Source organism: Malus domestica, chromosome 05 (genome assembly GCF_042453785.1).
Source record: "Malus domestica chromosome 05, GDT2T_hap1".
NCBI classification, from domain to species: Eukaryota; Viridiplantae; Streptophyta; class Magnoliopsida; order Rosales; family Rosaceae; genus Malus; species Malus domestica.
In genome coordinates this window covers 35,551,114-35,573,216 of record NC_091665.1, presented here as the reverse complement: position 1 = coordinate 35,573,216, position 22,103 = coordinate 35,551,114, and the positions used below count along the sequence as shown (strand labels likewise).

The 22,103-nt window shown below is 36.7% G+C and overlaps 4 protein-coding genes across 5 annotated transcripts; 2 read left to right on the top strand and 2 right to left on the bottom strand.

Annotated features, from left to right (window-relative positions):
- The first annotated feature begins 762 nt into the window (after nucleotides 1–762).
- On the top strand, nucleotides 763–5,847 carry LOC103435385 (uncharacterized). Of its 2 annotated transcripts, none has more exons than XM_008373773.3 (13): nucleotides 763–882; nucleotides 1,515–1,724; nucleotides 1,966–2,016; nucleotides 2,283–2,413; nucleotides 2,536–2,652; nucleotides 2,781–2,900; nucleotides 3,137–3,225; nucleotides 3,588–3,754; nucleotides 3,867–3,920; nucleotides 4,793–4,902; nucleotides 5,058–5,171; nucleotides 5,281–5,415; nucleotides 5,493–5,847. In XM_008373773.3, the coding sequence occupies exons 2-13, from the start codon at nucleotides 1,548–1,550 to the stop codon at nucleotides 5,518–5,520; spliced, it is 1,293 nt and encodes a 430-aa protein (XP_008371995.3). In that variant the 5' UTR covers nucleotides 763–882; nucleotides 1,515–1,547; the 3' UTR covers nucleotides 5,521–5,847. The 2 variants fall into 2 exon arrangements, with proteins under 2 accessions (XP_008371995.3, XP_028958675.2); XM_029102842.2 differs by lacking the exon at nucleotides 763–882 and adding an exon at nucleotides 1,264–1,379.
- Nucleotides 5,848–9,025: 3,178 nt separating this feature from the next.
- Nucleotides 9,026–12,465, bottom strand: LOC103435384 (phosphoglycerate kinase, cytosolic-like). The gene is made up of 7 exons (XM_029102841.2): nucleotides 12,226–12,465; nucleotides 11,902–12,113; nucleotides 10,917–10,994; nucleotides 10,558–10,818; nucleotides 10,048–10,365; nucleotides 9,806–9,964; nucleotides 9,026–9,536 (listed from the first exon to the last, which is right to left on the bottom strand). The coding sequence occupies exons 2-7, from the start codon at nucleotides 12,094–12,096 to the stop codon at nucleotides 9,342–9,344; spliced, it is 1,206 nt and encodes a 401-aa protein (XP_028958674.1). The 5' UTR covers nucleotides 12,097–12,113; nucleotides 12,226–12,465; the 3' UTR covers nucleotides 9,026–9,341.
- Nucleotides 12,466–15,173: 2,708 nt separating this feature from the next.
- Nucleotides 15,174–16,791, top strand: LOC114824958 (putative F-box/FBD/LRR-repeat protein At4g03220). The gene is made up of 2 exons (XM_029102840.2): nucleotides 15,174–16,206; nucleotides 16,325–16,791. The coding sequence occupies exons 1-2, from the start codon at nucleotides 15,214–15,216 to the stop codon at nucleotides 16,646–16,648; spliced, it is 1,317 nt and encodes a 438-aa protein (XP_028958673.1). The 5' UTR covers nucleotides 15,174–15,213; the 3' UTR covers nucleotides 16,649–16,791.
- Nucleotides 16,792–17,117: 326 nt separating this feature from the next.
- On the bottom strand, nucleotides 17,118–20,951 carry LOC103435386 (phosphoglycerate kinase 3, cytosolic). Its single transcript, XM_008373774.4, has 6 exons — nucleotides 20,196–20,951; nucleotides 19,370–19,447; nucleotides 18,987–19,247; nucleotides 18,298–18,615; nucleotides 17,986–18,144; nucleotides 17,118–17,558 (listed from the first exon to the last, which is right to left on the bottom strand). Exons 1-6 carry the CDS (start codon nucleotides 20,610–20,612, stop codon nucleotides 17,349–17,351), a joined length of 1,443 nt encoding a protein of 480 aa, XP_008371996.2. The 5' UTR covers nucleotides 20,613–20,951; the 3' UTR covers nucleotides 17,118–17,348.
- Nucleotides 20,952–22,103: the final 1,152 nt, after the last annotated feature.

The following is a 22,103-nucleotide window of genomic DNA, read 5'->3' as shown; positions in this document are numbered from 1 at the left end:
ACATAGTATATACACAAATGATATAGTTTAATTTATGTTGAAGTTAGATTATTGGTGTAGAGATTTTGGTATCGCATCATATGTATGCGAGATTGCAAGTCACCATACAATTTTGTTATATTTTCCAATTTGTCAGTAATTCTTTCACACGATGTGAAATGTTAATATACTTAATAGAGTAATTAGGTTTGCATGCATCGAATTTGGCAAACGTGTAAGAAATGCAGCACTTTAGGTTAATTAATTAGCTTTTAGGCTGGTAGTAGTTTTCTTGTCTTCCAAGTTTTATCATTTGTTCTTGAGGTTTTGTCTGTGTTTGTATTTTGTATTCAATTTCTTTTGAACTCATGATTTCGTAAACCAAAATTATTTATTTACTACTAATGTTAGAATAAAATTGATAATTTATTAAGGCATAACAAAAAAAATTAACTTCTTATACAAACGATATTGAGAGGAGAAAGTTGAACTAAAAATTTCAAATGTAAAAATAAATTCTCTTAACCAATTAAGTTACTAACTTTTTACAAATTATCTTTTTACTTGATATAATTTTTTTTTTTTTTTGTCTGACTTGATATAGAGTTTATATCACGAAAAAGAAAAGAGCAAAAACAGAAAATTTTTAATTGTGTAAAGGAAGACGAAGAAAGTTTCAGCATTGGTTAGACATGGAAAGCCAAGTGTCATTCTCTGACAAGCTCTCCCCCAACGATGAGTAATTGCCACATAACTTTCCGGCAACAATGGTCATTTGTCCACCTTCCGTCTTCCTCCTTCATTTCATATAACATTCCAGCATACCCTTCTCTCGAGAGACCATACAATTAAAAAATAAAGATAAATAAAAAATCTGTTCTCTCATTGCACCTCTTGCCGCTGGTAATCCACTCCAAAATTCTTTTGCCTCTTTGAAAAATTTATCTTCCTATTTATGTTGTTAAAATCGTTGATTATACTAAATCATGCATGTTTGAAAGTAATAATATAGAACGACATATAAATACGTTGATTTTCAATCAGACAACATAACGTCACATATATGATTAGAGATCACCAATTTACTTATGCATGGAATAAAATTTGTATATATATGCATGTACATTGTATTTGTATGTGCTTGTTTTGGGTTGGCATGTTATGGGGTCTAATATAGATCTGTTGATAGTTCATCATATATATATATATATATATATAATATGGTGAAAAACTGCAGCTTTTTGACGGGGTGGTTATTTGTTTTGGGCTTCGGATGTTGTTAAGACTGAAATATGATTGATTTAGGTTGCAAATTCTGGTCTTAGGGAAGAAATGAATTAAATTCTGGTCTTAAGGCTGCGATGAATTGCACAGTATTGGATTTAATTTGGAAATCCGGGGTATGAGAATTTTCATTCTTACTAAGAAACTTTGTGTGATTTTTCTGTTTCTCACATTGTTGTTTTCCAAGAGTATTTATTTATGGGCACTTAATGAATACTGCTATAAGAAATTAATCTTCTTGTGTATATCAGATGCTAGGATAAAGATCCAACAAAATTGCAAGGATGGCTGCCAGCTATAAATATTGGGATTACTGTGTTGATCCCCACGACCTGGAAGAATTGTGGAGTAGTCCCTGTGTGGCTGCAGAATGGTTAGATGTTGGAGAGACCAAAGGCCAGAAAGTTCACCTCTCGCGCGATCCCGATGGAAATGCTTATTTGACACAGACCGAAATGAAGGTGAAGCGCACAGTTCTAACTACATTGAAGGAAATGATTTACTATAAGTTTGACTAAGAAGTTTTGACGTATGAGACTAGGCAATTAGCCAATTACATTTTCTTTTACAACTCTTAGTTTCCTTATGGGGAACGACAGTAAAAAAATGCTAAAGAGAATTCTTTTGGAATAAATTAGGCGCAGACCATTTTCTTCCGAATTTGTTGAATTATTTACCTTGCATCATATGGCTGTTTTTCAGGCTGTGGCTGAGATCATCATCCGCCGGCATTTTGGTTCACAAATAGATCCTGTAAGTTTTCTATGATAAGAACAGATTAGCTAGTCTTTACCCTTTTCCATAATGTGCTTTAATCAGATTGCATTGAACTCACTTTTTCCTCCGTCCAAAAGAATAATAGAATGCACTTTTCCTCAGTGGCATATATATCTGGTCTTCGCAATTGAGTCATCAGCTGCTGAGAATGCAGCTTCAATCTCTGCTGGACAATAAACATGCCCTTGTTATGCGGCCAAGTCTTTTCGTTCCCTTTATTTTGGCTTTTGTTTTTGCTGCAGGATATGATTTGTGCTATTGCAGACCTTCAAAGTGATAGACAACCCCTTGCTACGCGGTATGATAAAAAAGCTAAGTCCACCTCTGTAGGGATCATGCAACTTTTTCCAAAAACAGCTGACTGGCTAGCTAGGTACGACCTATATGAACTGATTTGATCTTGCGAACGTGACTCTTAAATGGACCAGAAATGTTGTTTATCTACTTTTTATGTAATTTTGGTGCAATGACGTTGTAAGTAAAACTTTCTTGCAGTGATTTGGGTTACCATTCATATGATGTTCAAGGGGATCACGATCTTCTGTTCAAGCCTTTTGTAAATGTATATTTTGGTGCTGCGTATCTTAAATGGTTAGCAAAATTTGAGAACAAGTGAGTTACAAAATATAGTGTTCGTCTCATCATTTTTTGTATCTTGTTACGTGTGTCTCCTATGAATGTGGACTTGGTTATATCCATCTTCTAAGATTCGATACTGATATATACGTCCGTCTTTGTAGAGAAAGAAGTGAAGAATTCATAATTAGGGCATATAAAGGTGGTACCAAGAAGGCAACTCACAAATCAACTTTGCCATATTGGCAACGGTATCGCTTAGTCAAAGAAAGTCTTCCATCCAGGTTGCTATCTTCTCTCTATCACTATAATCTGGAACTTGGTTTAAGCATTTTTTGTAACAGTAATTTTCTTTTTGACAATGTAATGATGCACTGAAATGTTTTCCTTTATTTGTAGCGAAAAGAAAACAATGTGTTGCGTTTGTTGAATTATGAAGTCTCAATAATTGTTAAGTAGAAGCTAAAGTTTTTCAGATACATTCCAGAGCTGATTATGGTGTATCACACCTTTTGTGCAGAAAAAGTTTTGAAGGTCATCCATCTCCAATTCATGGCTCCGCTTCTAAAACCCATCATGCTGCGCCGTCTGCACCCTCACACGATGCAGGTTGGTCCTCTTTCCAGTTACAGAGCGTGCTACAGTTATTCGCGCCAGCTCAACTGATAAATTTGTTTTAGAAAAATATATTATATTTTGTTTAGTATGAACATTGTAAAGAGAACAGTTGTGGAGATGGCAGTCCGTGAGTTGCCACGGATGGTACTAATCCAAACATGTTTTGTTTTGATAAGTGTTTTTACGATGTTTGATGATTCTTTGTTTGTCCTCTGATAGAATGCAGTCCCGAATATATAGGTTTCCTCAAGAATGTAGATCCTCTTCTTAGCTTTGTCATACAAAATTCAAGAATTTTCTGTCATTTTATTCCTCATTTGCATTATATTACTAAGCCGAGAAAATTTGATCAGGTCATCATGTTTATTGGGATGTCAGAGCGTCCCCAGAAGACATGGAGGAAATGTGGAATCGTCATGACGTCTCTAAAGAGTGGACCAAGACTGGAGAGAAAAAGGGAAAAGTACGATTTTCCATTGACGAAAAGAAAAGACCATATCTTTCTCATGTAGAACTGAAGGTACGAATTTAGAAAAGACCATGGTTTGAAGTTTATGATTATATTTTTTCGGTTTGCAATGTGAGTGAAATCAACCTTAACATGTCACCTAAATGATATTGACTTCTTGCAGGCAGTTGCAGATATCATACTCACAAAACACTTCAGTACAAAGCCAATTAAACCTGTAAGTATAACCTCTAAGTTGTGAAATATATTTTCGACTGTTTTCGACACTGGTTTTTGTTGTGATTGGCTCATATTTTGAGCTGGCAACAATGAAGTGACATGTGTTTGCTTTCGGTGGAAATATCATATGGTGTGGGCTGCATTGAAAGTTGCAGACAAATGCTGCAAAGTAAAAGCAAAAGTGGGTTTGCCTCTTGACTTTGGGAGCATTATGCAAGAAATGAGATGGCTTGGCCTTTATTTAATGCAAGGAAATGCTTGCATTAGGCATGCTTGCCGTGTGTGAGATGGCAGCCAGAAAAGCATCCAAGGTGGAGAGAGCATTCGGCTCTTCCATGGGAAATGTTGAACATGGGTTGAGAGAAAATCAAGAGAGCTAGAGTGAAAAGTATTCTAGTGAAAGAACTCTTGGGGTAGAGTGAGGTTCTTGAAAAATTCTATGAGTGGGTGTGCAAGGGATTCAGGATTGGGTTATGTTGATTTAACTCATGTGTACTTGTACTAGTTATTCTCATAGTGAAGAGCAATATTTCTCCGGGGACGTAGGCATGTTTTTGCTGAACCTCGTAAATTTCTTAGTGTCTTTATTTCTTGTATTTTATTATGTTCAACTGAGTGTGATTTGGTGAGGTTGTAATCTGAATCTCGTTTCCACACTAACGAACGTTCCAAGGCGCAACAGTTTTTACAACCTGATTCTTCATCTGAGATATGTAAAAGCCTGGAAGATAACGAAACTATTTTTCATTTTCGTTGTGTTTTTCTGTTTCATAAGCATTTCTATCCTCACTCGGTTCACTTCTTTGACTCCAACGTTCACTGTCTTTTACTTTGTTATTCTTCTTTTCGGGGGACTTATTTTTTGCACAGTCAGTTCTTTGTGCTCTTGCAGAGGTTATTAGCTTGCGTTTCCTGAATGGTGTCGGACCACGTGCTGGAATTATGGGAATCGACTATTCTACAGCTTCATGGCTCTACAAGTATGTCTATCTCCTGAACAGAACTTAATTGGAACAGAGAAGCATGCTCAAAAAGTTTATAGCAATCTGTCTAGAGATTGTTCCAGTGTTTGGAAATGTTAAAGCAGATTATTTTCAGTTTTTACTATACATTTAAACTTCCGCGTTGTGTGCAGCGAGATGGGCTTTAGAGCATATAATCCTAATCAAGGTGATGATCTTAGCAAGCCATTTTTCTCGATGTACTTTGGTGCAGCCTATTTAGTATGGTTAGCGGAATATGAAGGGAGGTAAGTATGTTACAGGATTTATTTGTCACTGGAAATAAATTTTCGATTGCCTAATGTGGACATCATTGACCACGTTACGTCTAATTTGATGGTCATAATAAACGAGCAGCTCAAGAACTCCGGAGTTCGTTGTTCAGGCTTATATCTTGGGGCCAAAGAATGTGAATCCTCAGGATTCAGGTCCGCAGTGGCTCAAGTTTGAGCAAGCCTTGAGCCACTATGAGGACGTGAAAAAGTTTCGAGAGTACGTCCCATCTCACTTCACTTGTGAACATTCAGAATCTTCAGTTTATGACTGATGAATCAACCTTTTCGTTGTAGGGAGTACGGGAGCTGCACTATCATGTAAGCTGACGAAAACCACGTACGTTGCCACCTTCGATTATAAAGGGTTCCGTCCTCCGGATTGAGCAGAAGCATGCGTGAAAAACTCGAATGGATTGAGCAAATGCTCCAAGGATTTAGAGTTGGTTTTCTCTTGTTGAATTGCTTTTGTGATATTTTTGGAGAGCTACTTTTTGTTTTTGGCAAAACCTATGTCCGAGTACCTAATATTAACACTTTGATGCGTCTGTTTTCTCAAAAAGAGGATAGTTCTGCTGCATTTGCAATAGGATGAGTCACACATTTGGCTCTAAAAATAATACCTCTAATTAAATTTAAAATCCATTTGAAACATAGTTTTACAAATGATATTTTTATTCACTTGTAAGTGTTGAGGTCTTAGGTTTGAATCTTATGGATGACGAATTCGATACCAATTTTTTCCTATCACGTCCTAGTGTAAATACATTGTATTAAAAAAAATCATAACGTTCGTGAATGACAAGTTCAATATAAATTTCGTGAAAGATGGTATTACAATATAAGTCAACAGCTTAAATAAACATAATCAAAATGCATTGGAGAAGCTCAAGGGTCTTAGGTAATTAAACAAAATCAAAATGACACTAATCGGACGACAAATGAAAAGGTTGATTTTTATTACAAAAAATAAATGTATTTTTGAAAGCCTAAACAACCTCGGATGATCTTAGACACTATGGGCTCATGGTAAAACCATTAGTCTTCTTATGCTCACAATTCTTTTCAAAACAACATATTATACGTCTAATTCTGATGCCAAAATACTTCTTGATGCCTATTCCGTCGTCATATCAATCGAATCCAATGTTTCTCAACATTTTGTCCGAAAATTTGAAACATTTTATTTTCTTTATCTTTCTTCGTTGTCCAACATCATATAGGGTGTGTGGATTGGGCGGCCACAAAAGGCTTCGCAAAAATTAGGACTCAGTGTTCCAGCCCAATATTTTAAATACGAAAAAAGTCATACTTAATAAATTGGGTAAGTTACATTTTGCTCATTCAAGTTTGAGTACAATTACAACATCGTACGACAACTTTAAAACGTTTCAATCTTATATATTACTTATTATTTCATTTCAATGTTATACAACCAATAGTCATCTGTTAGTCATCTATTGAATTGATTGTTAAGTGATGACGTGACAAATATGAGATCCACATGTTTTTATGACATGGCAAATAAAAATAATTAAATAATAGAAAGTTGATTTAAAATAAAGGAGAACCCAAAAACCAAAACCGAGACAAATGTGGGAGAACTCAACAAGAAACCAAGCTTTTCTGGGTTTAAAATTTCTTCAAATCAGAACGGAAGCCAAAGCTTTGATGGGGTATAAAACTTCTTTGAATTAGAACGGGAGATAGCTTGGATTTTCCCAAGAATTCGCCAAACGAACGACTCCTCTGAAAAGCAACGGGAAACTAAATCCCAAAAAAAATCAAAGGCAGGATCTCCTCCGATGCTATTTAGTGAAATAAAAATGAAGGATATGAGAGGAAAAGAGGGTGTGATGAAGACAGGGAAAAACAATAGATTAGCGAAGCAGAAAAAGGAAACCCAAAGTAGAGTGAAGAAGACGAAGTAGAGAGTAACGATGAAAGACGTGTGGCATGCATGGCCAAAACCGGCTTTTCACACTACGTCAAGCAAAGAAGACAACGAGGACAGTTTCACCCTTTCACTATTAATGAATAGTGCCACAACGTTTTAGCATATATAATAGGAACTTTAATGAAAAACACTCGGTACTGTTCACTTTAACGAAAAATCACATTTTTACACTAAAAAGTCAATCCTGGTACTATTAACTTTACCCTTTATTTTGTCCTTATCATTAAAATTCAAAGTTTTCAAACCATTTTTATTAATTTTTCTTATATAATATCTATTAACTTTGAATTTTTTAAGAAAAGTACTTCAACTATTACTCTTGCACAAGGCGTCCAAAATTTTAGGATCGACCCTACCCTAAAGGGTACTAAATTGAGTAGCTCACATTCTCTCATTGTTCTATTTTAGGGGGGTGTATTCAATTGGGATTTTAAGGGATTTTAATTCTTTTAATGAATCTAGGGGTATTCAATCAGGATTTCAAGTGATTCTCTGAAATTTTAGGTGTATTCAATTAGAATTTTAAGATAGTTTATTAAAATCCTTAGAAATCTGGGTGTATTCAATTAGAATTTTAAAGAAGTTTATAACATTCCAGGTGTATTCAATTAGAAATTGATTTTACAGAATTTGAGAAAGTTGAGGAATTAGAGGGAATTGGAGAGATTTCGTAGTGTATTTTAAGCATCCACAAATCTCACCTCTTCCCATGAGATTTCAAGGGAATTGAATCAAAATTTTATATGGAATCTCTACAAATCAATTAAACTCCATAAAAATTCATGGATTTAGGGGAGTGTATTCAATTGAGAATGTGAGAGATTTTAATGGATTTATAAATCCATGAATTTTTATGGAGTTTAATTGATTTGTAGAGATTCCATATAAAATTTTGATTCAATTCCCTTGAAATCTCATGGGAAGAGGTGAGATTTGTGGATGCTTAAAATACACTACGAAATCTCTCCAATTCCCTCTAATTCCTCAACTTTCTCAAATTCTGTAAAATCAATTTCTAATTGAATACACCTGGAATGTTATAAACTTCTTTAAAATTCTAATTGAATACACCCAGATTTCTAAGGATTTTAATAAACTATCTTAAAATTCTAATTGAATACACCTAAAATTTCAGAGAATCACTTGAAATCCTGATTGAATACCCCTAGATTCATTAAAAGAATTAAAATCCCTTAAAATCCCAATTGAATACACCCCCCTTATAAATCCATTAAAATCTCTCACATTCTCAATTGAATACACTCCCCTTAGTTTCTCGAATATCTCAATCATTTTGACAAAAAGTTATAGTATACATTTTTTTAATAAAACGAACGAGTGCAACATAAAAAAAAGAATTAAACAAGATATATAGAAAGACTTATCGACTACTTGCATGAACTTATAAAAAATTATGAATATAATGTGTTTCATGGTAAGTGCATGCAAGAAAAGTATGAATCAACTTCTTCGATATGAACTTTTACAATTATTTTCACTTTAGACCCTATACTTTTGAAAATTATTTTTTATTTGTATTTTTAAAAGGATTTTCACTTTAGACCCTATACTATTAGGACTTGACACTAATTTTTGCATTGCTATGCCAACTTGAACACTTCTCCACTTTAACTTTGGTAAATACCAAATTCCGATTCCACCCTCAGAGTCAATTGAAACTCCAACCCAATTTCCCAAGGACATGATGCTGACAATATCGAAGATAGATAGGGTTGCTGCCAGGCTCATCACACACTTCGAGATTACAACCACTCAATAAGGTTTGAAAAACTCTTCAACATAACAATGACCAGTCACATGGATTATTTCACGTGTTACAATATGAACAAACAATAAAATACGTTGCAAGACATCACACCAACACACCGTAGAATTTCTCGTTAAATCAAACCATCATACAACATTATAACGATCAAACAACAAAGTTAGTACCAAAAACATCACTTTCCCACAGCAAACTGATGTGTAGCAAAACACGTCGGATCATTAACATTGTTCCAAAAAATATCCAACCCACGTAAAATGGTAAATCTCAAGACGGTTCTTATTCAAATCTCTACCCCTATAAGCCTCTACAAGATAAGCTCTGTTTTACTTGATCCATTCTGGTTGAAAACCAACCATTTAACTGCAACGAAATGCACAAAATAAACTGAGAAATTTTCAGCTTAAGCATCGTCAAGAGCAAGGACTCCGGGGAGTGTTTTGCCTTCGAGGAGCTCTAAGCTTGCACCGCCTCCAGTTGAGATGTGGCTCATCTTCTCAGCAAGCCCAGCCTTCTCAACAGCGGCAACTGAGTCACCACCTCCGATGATTGTTGTCACCCCCTTGCCGCTCAGCTCTGCAAGCTTCTTAGCTATTGCCTGATGACATGAAATGGATTAGATTCATAATCAGTGCCTAAATTTATAAAATCTATATGAATTGATGTTTCTCAAGTCCCAAAACAGTTATATAAGATTACTTTTAGATAAGAAAATCTATGTAAATCTGCATTTTATCAGACGACCCATAAGTGATATATAAGAAATTGTAATGGCTATCAAAGCACGGAAGCTTCCATAGATGGGGTAAAAACGCAATATATTGCCTGATGGTTCAAAAATCATCAGAAATTAAGTTTATTATGTACCACAGTCCCAGTAGAAAACTTCTCAAACTCGAAAACACCCATAGGTCCGTTCCAGATAACAGTTTGAGTGGTATCCAGAGCTTCACTGAAAGTTTTGATCGAGTCTGGTCCAATATCCAATCCCATCCAACCATCTGGAATAGCAGAAGCTGGCACAACCTGCAGGAAAACATAAGCATTTGAGAAACCATAAAGTGACATTTCTGTGATAGTTATCAAAACAACGGAGAGGAACTACTGACCTTGCTGTTTGCATCAGCAGCAAACTTGTCAGCAATAACCACATCAGTTGGGAGGAGAAAAGAAACCCCCTTAGATTTGGCCTTCTCAAGAAGTGACTTTGCAAGATCAAGCTTGTCTTCCTCCACAAGGGAAGATCCAACTGAATGCCCTTGGGCCTTGTAGAAGGTAAAGATCATTCCTCCACCGAGTAAGAGAATGTTAACCTTCTCCAACAAGGATTCTATCACTCCAATCTTGGATGACACCTTTGCACCGCCAACAATGGCAGCAAATGGCCTCTTAGGATTTGCTACGGCGCCGACAAGGTAGTCAAGTTCCTGATAGCACCACATGAATAAAACATGGGGTTACCATAACAAGAAAAATTGTTGTACCATATATGAAAAGTAAATGTGTGAAATATCTTGCGACCGCCATTATCCTTAAGAGGGAATAACTTCAATGAGAAGTAGAGCGGTGGAGCATTCATGGTTTAAGTAAGTGCAATTGGTGAGTTAAAACTGACATACCTTCTGCATAAGGAATCCAGCAACGGAAGGCTTCAAGTACTTAGCCACTCCCTCTGTTGATGCATGAGCCCTATGAGCAGTACCAAAAGCATCATTCACATAAACATCTGCAAGTGAAGCAAGCTTCTTGGCGAATTCAGGGTCATTCTTCTCTTCCTCCTTGTAGAACCTAACATTCTCAAGGAGCAAAACTCCTCCCTCTGGAAGTTGAGCAACTAATTTCTCGACTTCCTCACCAATACAGTCATTGGCAATCTTAACCTGTAACAGAAAATAAATAAATACGTTATGATCAAATAGAGCTTTCCATGAGATAAAAACCATCGGACAAAAATTGTAATGTTTAAGAAAATACAAACCTCGAGTCCAAGGAGCTCAGAAAGCCTGGGCACAAGAGGCTTCAAACTGTATTTGGGAGTTACTCCCTTGGGACGTCCCTAAAAACAACAATCCAGAGCATATTTTCATAAGTAACTTTCAAAGGTTACCTCAAATTGGTTCGGAAAATAAGAACATAAACACAAACATAAAAACCATTCACCAGATCTTGCAACACAAATCTATCCCACTATATCTAGGCATTTAGAAAAAAAGTATTATAAAAGTAAAAGAAGCAGTGAAAAGTGAAAACAGATAAATTGGGGATGAAATAAGCAGAAAGAATGAAACAGCTAAGTCCAAAAATGATAATAATTGCACAATAAACGAAATAGTGGAACGAATCAGCAAGCTATAACTTCAAGGACTACTTAAGCACCCGCAAGAGCTGCACAACTTGCCAAGGTCATCAAAAGAGATGTTTTAAAGAAACCAACTTTTCAAAGTAAACAATCCATATTGATCATTCATTGCTTTCAAAGGATCAATCCTAGGAGTCAGTATTCGGTTATTACTAACAGCAAACAGTCACTGCTACAAACCAATGAGACAGATGAAACCAGACACAATCCTAACTAAGATGCAACATCAGCGAATACATAAAAGTAAACTAAAAGTTATCCGAAACTCCAATAGTGGGCACGAACTTAAAGCAAATAATATGGTCAAAATAATACGATAACTAAAAAACATATAGAATGGTAAAACAAAATGGGGATCTTCAAATTGATCAACATTGATCAAGCAGCAAATCCATCGTAATCCTTATCAATCAAACTTATAAGATCCAAGCTGACCATGCAAAGCAGATCCAATCAGTAATTTTCAGAATTCAGAACAACGTCAGCAAAGAAACTAATCGATTCAAAACACACAAATCTTACAAAGTAACACAAACCCATACATTTGATTCCCAAACAAACAGAACCCAGATTCTAAAATAGTAAAAATGGTAAGGAATATTACCAAGTGAGAAGCAAGGATAACTTTGGCGCCATGGCCGATCAAGTACTTGATGGTGGGCACGGCGGCGCGGACCCTAGTATCGTCAGTGATGTTGGAGTTGTCATCCAAAGGAACATTGAGATCAACCCTCACAAACACTCTCTTCCCCTTCAACTCAGCCTCCTTCAAAGTACTCACGCTCTTCTTGGTCGCCATCGCAGCACAAAAATCACCTCCAAGACAATCCAAAAACAGTAGAAATCGATCAGAATTAAAAAAACCCAAATCAATTAGTCAATAAATAAATACGAAAAGAGGTGAAAGATTGGGTTTTTAGGGGCTTACAGAAACAAAGCTGAGACCTTTTGAGAGTGAGAGATAGATGAACAAGACAGGGAGACTGACAGTAAGAGAGGGCTTTTTTTTTTTAATAGAGGAAAGAAAGGATTTGGTGCGTGGGATGTACGACACGTGCGAGTTTTTTTTGTTAGGAGCGCACCTAGTTATTGCCATCTTGGGCAGCACGGTGAGCTCAAGGATTCTCCACTCTTCTTTCTCTGGACCTGGCCTTAGGGAAAACCATGGGCTGGCAGTATATGGTTTTGTGCTGTTGATATAAAATTTATTTTTCTTCACCTAATATGTTTTGGCATATTCTTGGCATCCTAAATAGTCACTTTTGCTTATTGTAGACTAAGTCAGTTGATCAAGTAATGTCTCTACAAATAGCGTGTCACTACAATAACTGATGTTAGATGAATGTAAACTTTGAAATGTGTAGCACATATATTAAACCACTCATTCAACGACAACTAACATGGTGCTAATAAGGGATGGGTTGGAAAACCCCAAAACCGAAAAAAACCGAACTGAATACGAAATTGAAACCGAAAAAACCCGAACAAAAAAAACCGAACCGAAGTAAGAAAACCGAATTGAACCGAAAGTTATTGGTTCAATTTCGATTTCGATGATTCAAAAACCAAACAAAACCAAACCAAATCGAATTAAATATAATTAAGTTTATTTATTTATTTAATATTTGAATGTTTATATTTTCCAAGTCCAATTTAGGTTTAGACCCAAGTTTTAAGCTTTTGTTTTAGGTCAACCATTAACCCATAATCCAAGTCCTTTTTCTTCTCCCCACCCAACCCTCTACTTTCTTCCATTTTTTTCTCCCCATCCGACCCTCTGCTTTCTTCCTTTCTTTTCTCCCCACCTGACCCTCCCTACATCTCCTTTCTCTTTGTTTCTTCTTGTATCTTCTTTCTCTTTCTCTTTTTTCCTTCCTTTACTTTCTTTGAAACGGAAAAAATGTAAGCAAAGCTGCAGAGCATAGACCAATTTTCAAATTTTAAAAAAATTAGGTTTTATAAAAAGAAACCAAACTGAAACCGAAACCAAGCCGAAAAAAACCGAACCGAACCCTCCCCTAGTGCTAATGCTCGCTATCCTTCAATTTGATGAACAAAAATAATCTCGTGCCGCTAGCTTACTCGAGTTCCAATATGCTTCCTATAAATTATATTGATCTTAATTTGGAATAGATTTATGGCTCTTGTAAAATATTTTTCAGATTGAAATATAATTTCCTAGGTGTAAAATTATCATATTCGAAATAAGATTGGGCACGGACATCTTGAGATGAGACACCTACAGGTTATGGCATCATACAGCAACGTTTCAACTATTAATTAAAGTGAGCATGCTGCATGCCATCACGAGATGTCCTTTTGACTGGTGGATATCCTTTGATGAAATAGACAACTTCTTATATAAATATGGGTAAGATGATGAATCTTATGACTTATTTGTTTCCTTACCAGTTACCATGAATAGGTATCAGATTTATTTTAGTTCATACTTCACTTTCGATCGCTAACACGCTAAGAATCAAAATATCTTTTTCACATTTCACATTAAATTTTGTAATTTCATACTTGAAAAATCGAGAATGAAGTGGATTAGGTGGAGTAGTTTGTATGAATCGCATTCCTGTTGTTGTCGCTATTCCAAAACTTTTCGGTTCTTGCCGATCTATTTGTAGAATTTTTTATGTGTATTTCATATCAAAACAATTACAAGATGAAACATTATATAGGAAAAGAAAGAGAACATAAGCCTAACTTGCCTAACTTGCCTAATTTCCTAACTTGCCTAATTTACACAAAGAAGGTTAACTAGCCTAACTTCACCAGTTATCCAACATGTTTATTTCATGCATGCATTTTAACAAAAGATATGACTTGCATGCATTCCAGCATTCCAGCATTCCAACACTCCCCCTCAAGCTGGATCGAGGGGATTCCTTGAGCCAAGCTTGGACAGAATGCGCATGAACTAAACCGTAGGAAGAGGTTTAGTAAAAATAACGCTTTGCTTCTTGCTGCGCCATGTTACCAAATTCCTACTTGAAATGGCTTCGTGCCGCAAACAAACAGTAATGGCTTCGTGCCGCAAACAAACAAACTTGAAATGGCTTCGTGCCGCAAACAAAGAATAATGGCTGGCTTCATGCCGCAAACAAAGAATAATGGCTTCGTGCCACAAACTTGAACAACGTTAGGTAGAGCTAAAGCATCCATCGAGCTCTCAGCTTCATAATGTTCTCCAGCCATCTTGGCTTAGAGTAAATGTTCTCCAGCCATCTTGACTTAGAGTAAAAGAAACTTAGTGGAAACGATCAACAGAGCATCCATCGAGCACTCAGCTTCATAATGTTCTCCAGCCATCTTGGCTTAGAGTAAAAGAAACTTAGCGGAAACGATCAACAGAGCCAGGAATTTCGAGTTCCTGCTTTGATACCATGTAGAATTTTTGATGTGTATTTCATATCAAAACAATTACAAGATGAAACATTATATAGGAAAAGAAAGAGAACATAAGCCTAACTTGCCTAACTTGCCTAATTTACACAAAGAAGGTTGACTAGCCTAACTTCACTAGTCATCCAACATGTTTATTTCATGCATGCATTTTAACAAAAGATATGACTTGCATGCATTCCAGCATTCCAACACTATTTTTTGTTCTTGTCACAGTGTCTTCTCGTATTCAAGTAAGCAAACATCCCACTAATGTTATAAGAAATCTCAAATTCAAATCCAGATAAAGCATAAATCACAAACAAATACAAACTTGGGGCGAACAAAAGGCCCAACAAAAAAAAATGCAGCACTCGAAAGGCCTAGAACAAAGCTCAGATCGACAAGCAAAAGAAGCCCAGTACTAGACAATAAAACCAGCCTAAAACCCTAATTCCGCCTAAAACATAGTTGCGTGGTTTTGATTTTCCTGTCTGTGAACCGGCGATTGTATTTTGCTTTTTCAATGACCACTGCAAGTTTTGATCATGCTCGTAGTACCGATCGTCGGAGTCGCAACCGAATAAGAAAGAGAAAAACTAGTAGGATGGATAGATTCAGTAATCTCCCGATCGAGATCGCTCATGAAATTATGTCTCGCCTCAACTTCAAAGACCTTACTAGGGTTGGCTGCGTGTCCAAAGCATGCAGAGAGTTTTATATATCGACCCCGTACTTGAATTTTCATGACTTTTCTGGTGTGGATATATCCACTCGTCGAAAGAACAAAAAGGTTTTCAATTCTTTGAAAAGGTTCTTCATTCAACGTGGGGTGCATCTTAAGATACAATGCTTTCGTTTTCGTTGGTGCTTTTTTGATGACGACCATGATGAGGATTTCCGATTGCGATTGAGGGAATGGATTGAAATTGCTGTGAGGTGCAATGTTGAAGTGCTTCATCTTGTTGTCACTTATATTAGGTTTGGAGAGCTTCCTGCTTCCATCTTACACTGTAAATCGTTGAAATCTCTGCTTGTGGACATGAAGTGCACGATTAGTGATGTGCCCTTCATCGATTTTTTGTCTAATCTCGATTACCTGAGGTTGAAAGATGTTTCGATAAAGGATGAAGATGATCGATTTTTGAAGTGGATTTCATGTTGCTGCACTTCCATGAAGGAATTACTTCTTAAAGATTGTGGATTTTGGCATGAGTCTGATTTTTACCACATCCCCGAACGCCATGTTAACATCTCAGGTGACAGACTGAAAAAATTACATTTAAATCCACAGCTTCGGAGGAAGACAAAAAAATGGGTCAACATTTATGCTCCAAACCTCAAGTGTTTGGAATGGTTTGGGGAATGTACGACTAGCCAAAATCTTGGAAACTTAATGTGCTTGGAGAAGGCTGAGATTTCTTCGTCAATTCCGATCTGTAACCATGATATCTTAATTGATTTTCTTTGTAGCATCCGCAAGGTTAAAGTTCTTATTCTGCATCCAGATATTCTTGAGGTAAGACAACACTACTTCACAAATTAAGCAGATTGATTCACGTTTTAATCACAAACTCGTTATTTATTTCGTTGATGTTTTGTTTTCATCCAATTTACTTGATTGTCTGTCTTTTCAGCTTCTATGGTTAAATATGGACGATCGGAAATGGCAAGATCTTTCATTTATTTCTCAAGCCAAGGAGGTAGTCATACCATATGATGATTATGAGCCTGATATTGAGCCCGCATATTCTATTCTCGAACATGCTCACGATTTAGAGAAGATGACCATATACTATCCTCACTGTTTCGATGCACATGATGACCTGACGGATGTATATGATGACCTGATGGAGTTGAGAACAGAAGTGATGTCGAAAGGAATTCACTTCAACATAATTACGACCTCGAGGGGTAGCTCCCTACTTAGTTCGATTCAATCTTTGGCTGATTTTGTTTAATTTTCTTTGTTTACTGCTAAGACGTTTTCTAATGCCACATTCGCATCAGGTCAGGAGATTTGAAATATGAAAGAATGCATCGTAGTTGTCGTTGCGATAAATGTTATGTTTTTGTCATTGTAAAGGATGGATTATTTGTTTGCTTTTCACAGCATGGCGTCCTTGAGATTTTGATGTTTTCTTGTATGTTGGCATCATTTCCTCACATACAGCAGACATGAAAAAACAAAATACGTACGCATTTTCTAATACTATGACGAACGTAGGTTTTGAACTTTAATTTTTTTTTTGTTCTAAAACAAGGACTAACTACAGTTTATGAAGATTGTACTTTGTCAGTCCGTTGAATGTTTGATTTTCGCAGCTTGGAAAATTGTAACGTCGAACCAGAAACCAAATCCATAGGCGCAGGGGTTAACAAATTGTGATTGAGATAGAGAATCAACCATGAGACATTTTAAAAAGAAAATGTTGCAAAGAACAAATTTATTAGATTGATCGAACGGCTGCCTTTGTCCCTCCCCGCCATCTCTTATGGAAACTTTATATAGAGACATATTGGGACCTTATATGAAAGGTAACATTAGACATTTACAACTCGAACTCACATCTTCCTACACGCCATTTCTTGTTTACAGACTCGAATTAAACACCAACACGGTGGGCAGGGAAAAAAATGCAGAGGAAAAAAAAAAGGTCCTTACACAGGAACTAGTATGGCTTCGTCAAGAGCAAGTACACCAGGAAGTTCCTTGCCTTCCAACAGCTCCAAACTAGCACCACCACCAGTTGATATGTGGCTCATCACACTAGCAACTCCTACTTTCTCCACGGCCGCAACAGAATCTCCACCTCCGATGATTGTTGTTACTCCCTTCCCACTAAGTTCTGCAAGCTTCTTTGCAACAGACTGCAAGGAAAGAGGTATAACTTGCATCACCACTCACATCACATTCATATTCCCAAAGAGTAATTCTAACGGGAAGAGAAGCTAAAAATTTCCTCCGACAAAAATCTACTACACAGTCAAATATATTAAACTAAACTTAAACGGTGCAAACTGATATACTAGTACTACACGTCAACTTAAATGGAGAGTTCATTGTGGATACAAAAGCCAAATAGTAGATTAATCAGGCAACTAGGTGAGCATCGACTTTGTTAAGTAAATGCGAGAACTATTTATCTTGTATTTGGAGGATCTAGATATGGAGTTTACTACATTCCAAGACAACTTTTCTCGACACAGTACGCATTTGTAAGAAGATACATATAGGAACTGCATATATCAACACTGAACAGGTAAAAATCAGAAAAGAAAAAAAATTCCTGCATACCTCTGTTCCTTCTGCGAACTTGTCAAACTCAAACACTCCCATTGGTCCATTCCAGATGATGGTTTTAGTGGTATCCAGTGCATCATTGAATGTCTTAATAGAGTCTGGACCAATATCCAATCCCATCCACCCATCAGGGATGCTTGAAGCTGGAACAATCTGCAAGTACAAAACCAACTCGTCATTTCTTCCGCATGGAGTGTTGATCAAAGTTAATAAAACATTAGCACAGTAATATTATTGCTGAGATCATTTGGTGTTAGGTTGTGAACCGAAGAATAAAATTGTAAAAGGTCAGTTAAGACAATGAACCTTGCTGTTTGCATCAGGAGCAAACTTGTCTGCAATTACGACATCAGTGGGCAACAAAAGAGACACTCCTTTTGCCTTGGCCTTTGCCATGAGTGATGTAGCAAGTTCGAGTTTATCTTCTTCTACCAGAGATGAACCGACCGAGAGACCTTGTGCCTTGTAAAATGTGAAAATCATACCTCCACCAAGAAGTAAGATATCAACCTTCTCTAAAAGTGACTCAATCACTCCGATCTTGGATGAGACCTTTGAACCACCAACAATGGCAGCAAATGGCCTTTTGGGGCTTGATACTGCCCCAACGAGATAGTCGAGTTCCTAAGAAGAATGAATAAAACATTAACATTTAAACCAGGAGTTCATACAGAAAAGAAGGGAGGTAGGCTTGGACAGTGGAACGATCACATTTATAGTTCCATAGTTATTGTAAGGAAGTAAACACAAAAGGAAATTTATGATTTTCATTACAAAGATATCTTAGTAACTACCAACATGCAAAACATCTGCAGGGGTGAAAACCCAACCCAATTAAGCAACTTGAGTTGATACTTAAATCCCAATACAACTTTAGCTTGACTGGTTTTAACTAAAGCTTCAAATTACGAAATCAGTATTACTTGAAGGTCAAAAAAAACAGTAGAATAACTTATGGCCAATAATACAGCAGATACGAGAATGGGACCCCTCACCTTCTGCAAAAGGAAACCGGCTACAGATGGCCTCAAGAATTTTGTGACTCCCTCAGTTGAGGCATGAGCTCTATGTGCAGTCCCAAATGCATCGTTAACATAAAGATCTGCTAAGGCGGCAAGCTTCTTTGCATGCTCAGGATCATTCTTCTCTTCTTCCTTGTAAAACCTCACATTTTCAAGAAGAAGAACACCACCTTCAGGAAGTGAAGCCACCAGCTTCTCTACTTCTGGACCAATAGAATCCTCAGCTTTGACAACCTGTTTCAGTTATGCAAACAAAAGTAGAAGTAGCAAAAAATCAGTTTCACTAAACACCCGTATTTATTGCCATTTTGATTTGTCTTCTTATTACAATTTTACTTCTTAATAAAAATGTATGCCTGAATGCCAAGAAGCTCCGAAAGCCGAGGTACAAGAGGTGCCAAGCTAAATTTTGGGGTCACACCTTTTGGTCGTCCCTGAAATAAAATGCACATTGATTCAGCTTGCATCAAATACCATTGTATTTGGCAACAAAGAGATGCCAATAGTACAAACAAAACTACAATCATAAAGCACCATAAAAGTTGAAAACATAGCCCCAACCATCAACACTGAAAACATACAAGAAAATTCTTAATCAGCAATGAAAGAAAGCCGGTGTTTTAAGAAAAACCACAGATTTATTGCATCACATCATTCAATAACTGATGAGATCTGCCTAAATATCAAATCGGAAGATGAAGACATAAACCACATCTGTTCTTGGTAGTGATAGTGCAAATGCAACTAATAGTCTAATCTCAAACAGAATTATCAACTTCATCAGTCCGAAACAAAAAATTCCAACCAATGACGCAAAATAATTTTGGTAATCCACATTGTAACAAGTTCAGAGAAAAAAGCTACCAAATTAGTACATTAATAAAACTGTAAAAACTAAATAAACCAATTGGACCGAAATCAAGCCAAAACAAACCCAGAATCAGACACAAACCATTTCAATTCTCAAGAGGCCACAAACACAACTCAAAGCTCATACATTTTTTACACAAACAAGCACATGTCCAAAGATTTCGACTTCAGCCCAATTCCAAATCAATCAAAAGGGAAAAAAGAATAACTAACAGAACCCATTTCAGCAAACTTGACAAAGAAACCATAAAAAACAGAGAAAACAAGCAAATCCCGGTAACAAAAAGCACATAATTGAAAGAACCCACATACCAAATGACTGGAAAGGATGACTTTAGCCCCATTCTCAATCAAATGCTTAATGGTGGGGATAGCAGCGCGGATTCTAGTATCATCGGTGATGTTCTGGCTGTCATCCAAAGGCACATTCAAGTCAGCCCTGACAAACACCTTCTTCCCCTTCAGCTCCGCCGCCGAAAGGTCCCCGACGCTCTTCTTCGCCATCGCAACAACGCCTCTGACCCCTTTGCCGGATCCAAAGGATCGGACTTTGGAAGCTACTTGAAGAGCGAGGAGGGGGTCGGCAGCGGAGAAGCCAAGGCGGCGGAGGGCAGTGGGTTTGAGGGAGGAGGGGAGGGAGACATGGGAGAGGGAAGCGCGGGTGCGGGAGGTGGAAGCAGTGGCGGAGTGGAGGAGGGAGAAGGTGGTGGGTGCGGTGGTGGAGGCCATTGCTGTTGGGGGTGTGGGATAGTAAACGGAGGTTGACTGAGTGAGATGAGAGGTTAATGGGGTGGTTTTTTCGATTTTTGTGGATTGGGAGAGATGTGGACGGGAAGAACAATGGGACTGATTGGGCGGTATGTGTGGGGGTTGTGGATTTCTCCTTATCGTTGGGGAGAGGTTCTAAGTGTTCGATGCTTTTGAGAGATTGAGAAAAGTGGCAACTGTGATATGATGGGTGTTAAATGAATCAGCCTATGATCACAACAACTATTCATTTCTCCAAAAACAGTGTCACAGAATGGATGGGCCCTTTGGACTCATTTTCAAGTCCCTCCCATTCTCCCCTCTTCCATGTCCTCCTCCAATCTTTCTAGTATAGAGTAAGTCAGAAAGTCGATGTTACAAGTCAATTATGCATTGTTACATATAAAAATTAAACTATGTAATAGTGTGTAGTTATTAAATTACCCTTACGATTATATTTATGGTTATATTACCTAGAACACATGAGAAACTGCTATCCATTAATGTTAAGTAAACTAAACATATTTGAAATGTTTACGTTAGACATGTCATGATTATGAACCGCTCACTAAATCGAGAGTGATTATCCTCATTAGTGGTCTAAATAACACACGAGTTCAAAGGTAAGAGAAATTAGAAGGTTTCTAGACATCTTAACCGCTAAACGATGATCTTATAACTTAATACGCTTAGCATAATTTGAATAAATTTTATATTTTGTGGATCAACATCTCACATTATGCATCAAATACGCTATATAAAATTTATCCACAGACATGTACTTTATACACCGTATAAATAAAAGGGTTGTTCCAATCCATTGCCATGACATAAATCCCTAAGAATCGATACCCAATCTCAATTTTTATTCCACACTTTTATTTCAATTAGTATTTATAAATAACTAATGAGAATTGCGATTGCAAAATGAGACTTTGAAATTGTTAATCTAAACTTTCTATAATTAGAAAGAAAAATATACTTATGATGAATGTAGAATGAAATTTTTGAAGAGCTAATAACAGTTCTCTAATTAATTCATGTAATTTATTTGATTTCATCTCATTCTCATTCTTATTACTTATACTTCGTATTTAGAGTTGGACTTGCAAAATTTGAGATTCGTAATCGATGTCTAAAAAAACCGATACAATGTCATAACTAATTGACCTAACTCATTGCATGTTAAACTTGCTATCCCATTTTAGGTAAGGAATTAAAGGTTTGAGTAGAAATGCTTTAGACCATCTCCAAATGAGATGTCAAATCCTAGATGGAATGCTTTGTAATCAAATTTGAAGGTAGGAGCGAGTTCCAACCGATATGTCAATCCAATCGATATGTCAATCTTATATGGATTGACATATGAGAGCATCTTTAAAGGAGATGTCAAATTTAAAACATTAAATTAATATTTGATGGCTTATGTGGCAATTTGGTATTTTGTATAATTTTTTGATCCAACCAATATGT

Excerpts from the sequence above, each read along its gene's own strand:
- LOC103435385 (XM_008373773.3), top strand. The coding sequence starts at position 1,548 with ATGGCTGCCAGCTATAAATATTGGGATTACTGTGTTGATCCCCACGAC. Across the intron at positions 2,901-3,136 it reads AAAGAAAGTCTTCCATCCAG|AAAAAGTTTTGAAGGTCATC; the intron begins GTTGCTATCTTC and ends CCTTTTGTGCAG. Across the intron at positions 3,226-3,587 it reads TGCACCCTCACACGATGCAG|GTCATCATGTTTATTGGGAT; the intron begins GTTGGTCCTCTT and ends AAATTTGATCAG.
- LOC114824958 (XM_029102840.2), top strand. The coding sequence starts at position 15,214 with ATGACCACTGCAAGTTTTGATCATGCTCGTAGTACCGATCGTCGGAGT. Across the intron at positions 16,207-16,324 it reads TGCATCCAGATATTCTTGAG|CTTCTATGGTTAAATATGGA; the intron begins GTAAGACAACAC and ends CTGTCTTTTCAG.
- LOC103435384 (XM_029102841.2), bottom strand. The coding sequence starts at position 12,096 with ATGGCGACCAAGAAGAGCGTGAGTACTTTGAAGGAGGCTGAGTTGAAG. Across the intron at positions 10,366-10,557 it reads CTGGATTCCTTATGCAGAAG|GAACTTGACTACCTTGTCGG; the intron begins GTATGTCAGTTT and ends TGGTGCTATCAG. Across the intron at positions 9,537-9,805 it reads AGTTTTCTACTGGGACTGTG|GCAATAGCTAAGAAGCTTGC; the intron begins GTACATAATAAA and ends TCATGTCATCAG.
- LOC103435386 (XM_008373774.4), bottom strand. The coding sequence starts at position 20,612 with ATGGCCTCCACCACCGCACCCACCACCTTCTCCCTCCTCCACTCCGCC. Across the intron at positions 19,448-20,195 it reads TCATCCTTTCCAGTCATTTG|GGACGACCAAAAGGTGTGAC; the intron begins GTATGTGGGTTC and ends ATTTTATTTCAG. Across the intron at positions 19,248-19,369 it reads CGGAGCTTCTTGGCATTCAG|GTTGTCAAAGCTGAGGATTC; the intron begins GCATACATTTTT and ends TAACTGAAACAG.